The following is a 9,168-nucleotide window of genomic DNA, read 5'->3' as shown; positions in this document are numbered from 1 at the left end:
TCTTCCATCTCTTCTATTCTATTCCTTTGTCCTTTCCGAGTATTGTCTATTTCTGATATTCTATTATTGATCATTTAGACCTCTTTCTGTAGGTTTTGAATTGTTTCCAATGCTGTATCTATCTTATTTGTTTGTTCCTGTAGCACTTTCCTGACTCTTCCTTATTTTTCTCAACTCCATTGTAAAGTGTTTTGAAACAGTTTATAATAATTTTTCTGAATTCCTTCTCAGGCATTTCCAAGGCTTGCCCTCTTCCAGAATGGAATCCAGGTCTACCTCTAGGTCATTTGTCTCAGATATTTTATCTTGTTTCTGGAAATATGCTGATATGGTCATCTGCTTTTGCTTCTTGGACATGTTTAGTGTTAATCTGTGGCCTTAAAACTTAACTGAGTATGTGGTTTGGTATTTTTTATGCTTTCTGATTGCTTCCACGTACATGTGATCAGGATGCAGGCTTCCCTTTTCACTCTTCTTATTGCTTAACTCAGAGTAACTTTCACAGGTGTTTTCTGCCTCCCAGGTATATGGCAGTTTGTATTGGTTCTTGCCTGGGTTTTGGTGTTTTATAGAATGTGACTGTAGCTTGACTATATGGTAGCAGTTGCTGTCTCTTCTTGGGTAATATAGGGAGACAAAGAGTCTCCCAAGAAGGGAGAGCATGAAACAGCAAAATAGCACCAGCAAAAAAGAAAGAAAGAAATCTGTAGCCTAATATGAGTATGACTTTAATGTCCTCTCTTCAGCTACTTGCTTTCAAAGCTGCCTGAGAGATATCAAGATGCCACTGTTGGTTGTTATGCTATATCTCAGGCTTTAATTTAATTTTCAGCCTGTTTTGTTTTTAAACTCTCTTTCCTTCTGTACAGCCCTATCCTGGCCTTTTCCATATTTAACAAAAAATCAACAACAACGTTCAGGGCCTGCTCTTGAGCTGAGTATCTGTGTGCATACGTGGCAGAAGAACCCACCAGTGTTGAGGTTGGGGGTTGTCCACTCTCTTAGGCACCCCCTCTAGTCACCAGAACGGAGGTGCACAAACAGCTGCGGGGGCCAATGACCAGATACCAAAAAAAGAAAGAAAGAAATTTAGAACAAAGCAAAACTGACAAAGTGTATTTTTTGTATTTTTCTTTGCTCCAAGGTTCTCACAGTGTTTTTCCATGGTGTGTCTGCTCCCCTGCTTGGTCTTGCCATTTGGTCTCACCTAAGATGTTGGCTCCGGGCCTCTGAGCCCAGCAGATTCAAAAGTATGTGATTTCCTCCTTCAACTTCAAGTTCCACTAGCTATAAGCCTTCAAACTTTTAAAAATATTCCTAGTTATGTGGTTCTGAGTTTTGGAGCTCTGTCTTGGATCTGCTTTATCTAGTATTCTGAGGTATGGCTGACGGCAAACTTCACTGCACCTCCACCCTAGCCACCATCCTTATGTTATTTTTAAAAAGGTATTTGCAATGAAGAAGTTATTAGTGTTACAAAATTCTATCATGCAGTCTCCATCATATATATAGCCAAGCCAATACTTCCCAATTACTGGTTCTTCCTCATGGTTTCCATGCATTCCAATCACCAATAATTTATCAATAAATCTTGATTACATGTTTGATTGATTTCAGGCTGAAGAAGTTGGTAGAAATTCTCCTTTCTTCATCACTGGCTTTAGTGATCGGAGTGTAAATTTAAATAATAGTTGTATTAATTGGTTTTCCTTGTAACAGTATGAATATTCTGATTATTAATGAATGTTTACATCTTTTTTTCTTCATTTGTAGTTGTTTCCCATCAGCAAATCAAAGTCCCAAAACCTTTACTCCAGTTGCATCATCAAGCTCAACTCAACTTTGAGGAGGCAGTTCTTCCCAGTTATATTTGGAATGCTTTCTAACCTTAAGAGCTTGTCTTCTGGTACTATATCTGACAATATTCTGGTGCTATTCATCATGCTTCAATATTCAATATTCCAGTGCTATCTGACAGTGTTACACTGCTATTCATAAGATTTTCAGTGGCTAAACACTCAGAAGTCATTTGCCTCTCCTTCTTAGTCTGACTTAAGTCTGGGATCGACGCTGATGTTGTTGTTAAGTACCGTCAAGTTGGTTCCAACCCACAGTGACCCTGTAAAGGGTTTCTGAGGAGTAGCTGATGATCTCGAACTTCAGGCTTTGCAGTTCAAACCAACTTTTCAGTCCTCTGCATTAGCGCACAGCACCACACCAGGATTCCTCTTGGTCTATGTACATGGGTGTACCCTGCTGGTATTTAAAATATGAGTGGCATATCTTCCAGCATCACAACAACATACAAGCCACCAAAGTACAACAAACTGACAGACAAGTGGTAGAAATAAAATATAGGTTAAAAAATTAAAAACCACATATAGTAACAGTCCATTTATATAAAGATTGAGATCAAACAAAATTAATCTGCCATAATAGAGTTTAATAGGAAGGATGTATACTGGGAAGGTGAACAAGGGACCCTTCTGGCGTGCTTGAGATATTTTGTCATGATTTGATGGCAGGGTCGCTATGAGTCAGAATCAACATGACAGCACGTAACAACAACAATCATTAACAAAGCAAGGTACCTTTGATTTTTATATTTCAATACTATTGAATTGTTTGTATATGAAAACGTAAGCTATACTTTGGTTAAAAAGTAAATTAAAACAAAAAAACACATGAATGATTTTTCTTCCCTTCTATCTCTTTTCCTGCAAGGGTAGGAAATCTGTCATGTTGGTCATCTGAAACTCTCTTGTGTGGTACAAATTCTGGGTAAGGACAAATGAAGTAAAAGAAACTAAAAATTCCAGTAAGAGCTGATCCAATAAAATCTAAAGGCAGAGGAAACAGAAATGCTTAGAAACTTGGAGAGTGAAGAGAACACAAAATTGGGGAAGGCAGGTATGTGGTTAATAGCTTCAGGGATAAAAGATAGAGGAATGACAGACAAACACATTAACACCATTAGTTAGATAACAGAATTTTACACATACTATTTGTTATTTACTAAATAAACCAAAGTTAAATCTATTCATTTTCAATGAACTATATTACACCAGGAAATTTTCCTTTTTGAATAGAACCCTTTTGTAAAACTGGACCATTGGGGTCTCAAATATTTAGGGGCAGTATTAAATACTGATTGTCATTATGAGGTTCAAGAAGACTACAGGCTTGATGAGAGAGTTCAATTTTAAAAACTCAGCTCCTGTGCTGACCTTGGACATAATGTGTAACTAACTCTCTGTGGTTTGGCTTCATATATCTATAGCCAAGCCAATATTTCTGCAAAACTAAGACGCCAGTGTCTGCCTCGTCATATTGTAATCCAAGGAAGAAGAAGAGGAATTAAATTGGACAGTGGCAGCAAGAATGGACAAAGATTTGGGAGGTAGAAGTACCAGCAGATAGCAATTAATTAGATATTGGAAGCAAAGAAAGGGAAAACTAAGGCTGACAATCAATTTTCTGGTTGGGAGTTAAAAAAAAGTTATGTCATCCTTAGAGACATGAGCAATGTGAGGAAGCATGGGTTGAAAAGTGAGGTGGAGTGTAAGCCTAATTGGGGAACAAACAAGGTTCACCACACTTAATGACTGTTTTGTTATCTGGCATTTCACATTTATAACAATAGTAAAAATTCTATTGTCTGATTATTTTATTTTATGCATTAATGACATGCATCTGGCAGTAACAAATGCCAAGGTGTGAGGTGAGAGTAATGTGGCTATAATGGTTAAAGTTACGTGTCAACTTGATTGGACCATGATTCTCAGTGATTTGGAAATTATGTAATGATTAGTCATCCTTCATTTTTGCATAACACTGATTTTCACATACCAACCTGGTCTTTGGATTCTAACATGTCCAAAGTATAAAATGGGTGTGTGTCTTCTTCCCCCCCCCTAACTTCTGACTAAAACATACCACAGTACTATTAGTAGTGTCTATAATGCTGTGTCCAAAAGAAATCATGTGTGTTTTCATTATGTTGTTGTTGTTAAGTGCTGTCAAGTCAATTCCGACTCAAAAGGATGCTGTGTAAGGTTTATGAGGAATAGCTGGTGAGACTGAACCACCGATCTTGCGGTTCAAACGAACCTTGCAGTACAGTGCATTAACCTGCAGCACCACACAAGGACTCCTGTAAACACCTCAATATATCACCTATAGTCCTGGTGTGGCACTGCAGGATAGGCAGTAGACCGAAAGGTCAGTTTGAACTGTAAGGTCAGCAATTCAAATTTACCAGCTGCTCCTTGGAAACCCTAAACAGGGTTATTATGAGTCAGAAACAACTCGATGGCACTTAACAACAAAACTGTCATCACTACTTCAAAATTCTAGGAATTCTTAGATCCACAGCTAGACCCTGCTATTAAATGCATTAATAAGGACACAAATACTCATATAATGTGTTTCTTGTATATTTTGATAATTAAATTTCAATAAAATTAGTCTATGCATTTAAAAACATTATTCTGAGGAGGGTTCCATAAGTCTCAGATACCAAAAGTATCAAGATCTAGAAATGCTAGCTTAAAAAAGTGGGTGTGGCAGAGCAAGGATGACAGGATGGACCAGCTCGAGAGGACTGACATGAATACACGTCCTTACACACAGGGAGAAAGCAGAGACCAAGAAGGTCAAAGCCAGGTAATGGGAGTACCAAAATGAGAGTTCTAGAAAGAAAAGAGGTTGTGATCACATAGGGAGGCATTTTAAAATCATACCACTGTGTTGTGGCAGGTGATGGCAATTATGAGCAGGTGATGGGAGAGTAAATACCTAATGTGCTACAGAAGGACTCGGGAGATGAGCAAGTCAACGAGCATGAATAGAAGGATAAGACATAGACTTAGGCAATGTTTCTATCAATAATAAAATTGGTATTTGCAACCCAGTTTTATCATTGACAGGTCAGTCTCAAACTGTGAATTGAACTGAAACCTCCAAACTAGACAATGCATTCCAGAAGAAACTGTCACATTTGCCAATAACTTAGTTAATATCTTATAAAATGAGGTCAATGCTTATTTATGAACTTTTTCTAAAGGCTTACACAGAGAGCGAGAGAGAGAGAGACCCCTGAAGAATCATAAGATATAACCACAACAAAATTACCGCATAATTTACAGCTCAGTCACACGTGGCTTACCTCGCCTCTGTCTCCAAACATGGAATCTGGAGGTTTGGGGAGTTGCTGGCCACTGATTACTTTCAGGATGAGTTGCTTTTTGGGGTTGGCAGGAAGTGGATCACCAGAGAAAGGGTTGAAAGTACCTAAGCCAAGTAAGATAGAAGCAAAAATTGAAGGCTGGTAGTGTGGGGCAAAACACACACACACACACACACAGTTTAAGCTTCTAATCGAAGAAACAACAAACGGTGAATTACTACAGTGTTTTTAAGAGCAGAGAAACTGTCACAACTATCAATGTGAGTTTGCCCTGAAGGCAGCACCAGCTGGTATTTCCATAGCTGTAGATTTTGTTAGAGTCTATGCCCTCCAAGGCCAGACAAATAGGTCAACTGAAAGCAAGCGTCTGCAATGCAATTATCAACCATTGCATGTGGGAAGAGGAACATTTCATTTGAATGTCAACACTGAAAGGTAGGGGAGGAATTATGTCAGACTCAAGTAAGTTTCTAACCTGTGCCATCTCAGGCATTGAGTGAATGTCAAACAGAAAGAAGACCTTAAATGTAAATAGCAGAGCAAGAAAACATGCAAAGCATAAAATCGAGAAGACATAACTGTCAACCCATTTTTTTTCTTTTTTACCTAAATTGTCTACAAATTCAATTTGGATAACTTAAAAAGAATCTTAATGAATAGAATCAAAAGGAAGTGGTTTTTAATCTAACACTACATTATGCTTTCTTTTTTTGTCAGCACTGTTCTATAATTGGATTACCCGGACTAAAAGGGCTTCATAAAATTGTTCCAAGAGGTATTTTGATTTTTTGCCATTAGTTGTCACACTCACAAGCACAACTAAAGTTTTGAAAGACAAGGCTCAGACCATAGAAGGCAGTCCAATTTATAAGTCATGGCCCAGGAAGGCCATTCAGGGACACTGGATTTCAGATGGCAATCCATCACTCTCCATGCCCCTCCTGACATGCACAAAAACTTCACAAGAAAATGTGATAAACATAATGTTACCCAAAAATTAAATAGCTAAAACAGGAGTTCTTATTTACATTCCAATAATTTAACCAATCCTTTTTATAAAAATCATGTTGCAAAACACTGGGGTATCATAATTTGCAGAGAACTCCTTTAATAGTGATCACCTGCATTCAGAGACAGGATGGTGAAATGAATACCTACCCTTGCTCATTTGTTGGGGTTTGAGCACATAGCCACAATTGCCATTTGTCTTGAATTTGGCTCGATTTAACTGCATCATCCGACCTTCAGACTGGTAGTTCAGCGCCACTGTATAAGTTGAACATTCGCGAGAATTAGACAAGGTGGCAGTACAAAGGAATACAGAGACTGTTCCTTCTCAAAGCATACATACCTAGCTGACAACCTGCGTTCCAGTAGGGCAGAGGGTTGAAATTACTGGAATCAATCCGGTAGGCAGAGGGGTAAATCCTCGTGAGCTGCTTTTGGTTATAAATCATGAATTGCTCTGATTTCTGCTGAACCACCTGATGTGCTCTTGTTTCACTGAATGATAACACATTTCCTGTGGTTCCTAGCAGTTTTAATAAAGAAAAATGTAAATTGAGAGCTACAAGAAAACATGCGGTCTAACATCACTCACAAAAGACTTTACAATGATCTCAGAACATACTAACAGTATAAGCAGCGGAACGGTGAACATAACCAGGGAAGAAGCAGTTCCCATCCAAGGTACAAACTCACTACCATCAAGTGGATTCTGACTCGCAGTGACCCTTTAGGTGGCTAAGGCTGTAAATCTTTATAGGAGCAGACTGCCTCATCTTTCTCCCACAGAGCGGCTGGTGAGTTTGAACTGCGACCTTGTGGTTAGCAGCCCAATGTTTAACCCACTACAACACCAGGGCTCTTTCAGTCCAAGGTTTTTGTTGTTTACTGCCATCCAGCCAGTTCCAACTCATAGAGACCCTGTGTAGGGTGGGTTTCTGAAGAGCAGCTGGTGAGTTTCAACTACTGATCCCATGGTTCAAACCAACCTTGAGGTACAGTGCTTATCTATAAAGTTCCATTTTTGTGAACTTTTTGTCACTTTGAGGCTGAATCAGAGCTATGTATCATGCTATGTTTCCTGCCAATTTCTGTGTCTTATGTTCTCCCAATAAATCAATCATTTCATTAATCTGTCTCTCTGGTAGTATGACTTGTAGACAGGTAGGAAAATTATATTCTAGATGTATGACTCAAACAGATATCTTTGGCAAGGATATAGACAACCATGGATATAAAAAATAATCTATATAGCGATTTCTAGATAGATAATAAGACATATATTGACAACCTTTATCTAAGAGGTACACAAATGAAATACATATTGCTGTTAAGTGCTGGCAAGTCAGTGCTGATTCATAGCACCCCTGTATAGGGCTTCTGAGGGGTGATTGGTGGGTTTGAACTGCCAACCTTGTGTTTAGCAGTCCATTGCTTGTCCTACAGTGCCACACCAGACTCCAAAATACATATTAGCTGATAGGAATTAGGATCCAAGAAAACAAACAAAGAAAGAAAAAGTCCAACTACAGAAAAGAAAAAAAGAGTTTTAAGATTGATTTCAATAGAAATTGATTTCAATAGGAACCAGCAAAAGGTGCTTGGAAGCAAGGAATGGCTAAAACAAAAAGAGTTCAAAAGAATAATAAAAGAAATAAAGTTTCAGAAACAAGAACAGCCACCACCTTGTTGTTGTTAAGTGCCATCGAGTCAGTTCAGACTCATAGTGACCCTGTATAGGGTTTCCAAGGAAGGGTTTATGAGTTTGAAAGAAACAATGGAAAAAAATGGAGGTAAAAGAACATGAAGTATGTTCTAAAGTTTCTGCATGGACCATTGGGATGAGTCAATCTAGGGTCAAGCAACCTGCACGTTTGAGGTTGATGATGGTGTAAACAACCAAATATTTAGTATTTTATTATTTTCTCCTATATTCAACGTCTCCAACAAACACACCCATCCCATCTCAAAACAACCATTCATATAGCCTCTGAATGCTAAAAGAGACCAAGTCCAGATAAAGACCCAAATTTACCTCAATCTCATTCTAATGTATACTCTAACAAGTGTATCTGAACCCAGACTTACCGGCAGCCCTGAACCCAACTGAGCCTGAATCGGATCTACATAGAACATGTACAATAACACACATGGCCTTCTATAGCCCCTACTGTCCTCAGGTTAGACATATACACTCTTGTTCAACACTGGCCAATGGCTGACAATGGCACTAGAGCGCAGACTCTTACAACAGTCATAAATACACACAGGTTTCTTGGAAGCAAAGAATCTAGAGCATTACAGTTTTAAAGCTGATGATTTCTCTAGTATAGACTCTCTCCTTTTAAAGAAAGTATATTTTGATGCAGTTTATTGTTGTTGTTGTTGTTGTTAAGTATCACTGAGTGGGTTCCAACTCATAGCGACCCTGTATAGGGTTTCTGAGGAGCCAATGGTGGATTTGAACCAACAACCTTGCAGTTAGCAGTCCAGTGTTTATTTTACAGTATCACACGCGGACTCCCAATGCAGTTTAATAATATTATTTTATTAATTGTAAGCAAGCACACTAAAAAAGATTTTCTTTCCAGATTTTTGAGGAGTGCTTTGAAAATGATAAGAGAAAATGTGTAATCTAAAAAGCCAAATTCAAATGAAATAACACTGTACTCAATCCCATTTTTTTTTCTGTCTTGCCACATAAATAAATACATCACATTATCATAAGATGACCTTGATAATTAGACATAAGTCAATTAGTATATTAGTAGCATTGAGTTGTTTTGTGTTAGAGTAAACTTTGCATTCATTATCTTTTCCTCAGTTGTGGCTCCTTTAAAAAAAAAAAAAAAAAAAAAAAAAGGTTACTGTTATTATTTACAATTTTGGTTCATTCTTTTCTCCTGATTAAGTTCATAGGATTATAGTTTCCTAAAGTATGTACTGAAAACGGTTTTACTCTAAAACAAATGCCC

At 38.0% G+C, this 9,168-nt stretch overlaps 1 protein-coding gene across 3 annotated transcripts in view; it reads right to left on the bottom strand.

Annotated features, from left to right (window-relative positions):
* The window catches only part of PLCH1 (phospholipase C, eta 1), a 238,126-nt gene that overhangs the window by 25,025 nt on the left and 203,933 nt on the right, over nucleotides 1-9,168 (bottom strand). For all 3 annotated transcript variants that reach the window (XM_006867956.1, XM_006867954.1, XM_006867955.1), the window contains 3 exons: nucleotides 6,540-6,719; nucleotides 6,347-6,454; nucleotides 5,168-5,292 (listed from right to left, as the gene is read on the bottom strand). In XM_006867956.1, coding sequence (XP_006868018.1) covers nucleotides 5,168-5,292; nucleotides 6,347-6,454; nucleotides 6,540-6,719 — 413 coding nt within the window. The remainder of the gene's footprint in view (nucleotides 1-5,167; nucleotides 5,293-6,346; nucleotides 6,455-6,539; nucleotides 6,720-9,168) is intronic.

Source organism: Chrysochloris asiatica, unplaced genomic scaffold (assembly GCF_000296735.1).
Source record: "Chrysochloris asiatica unplaced genomic scaffold, ChrAsi1.0 scaffold00113, whole genome shotgun sequence".
In the NCBI taxonomy this organism is placed as follows: domain Eukaryota; kingdom Metazoa; phylum Chordata; class Mammalia; order Afrosoricida; family Chrysochloridae; genus Chrysochloris; species Chrysochloris asiatica.
This window is presented reverse-complemented; position numbering and strand designations above follow the sequence as displayed.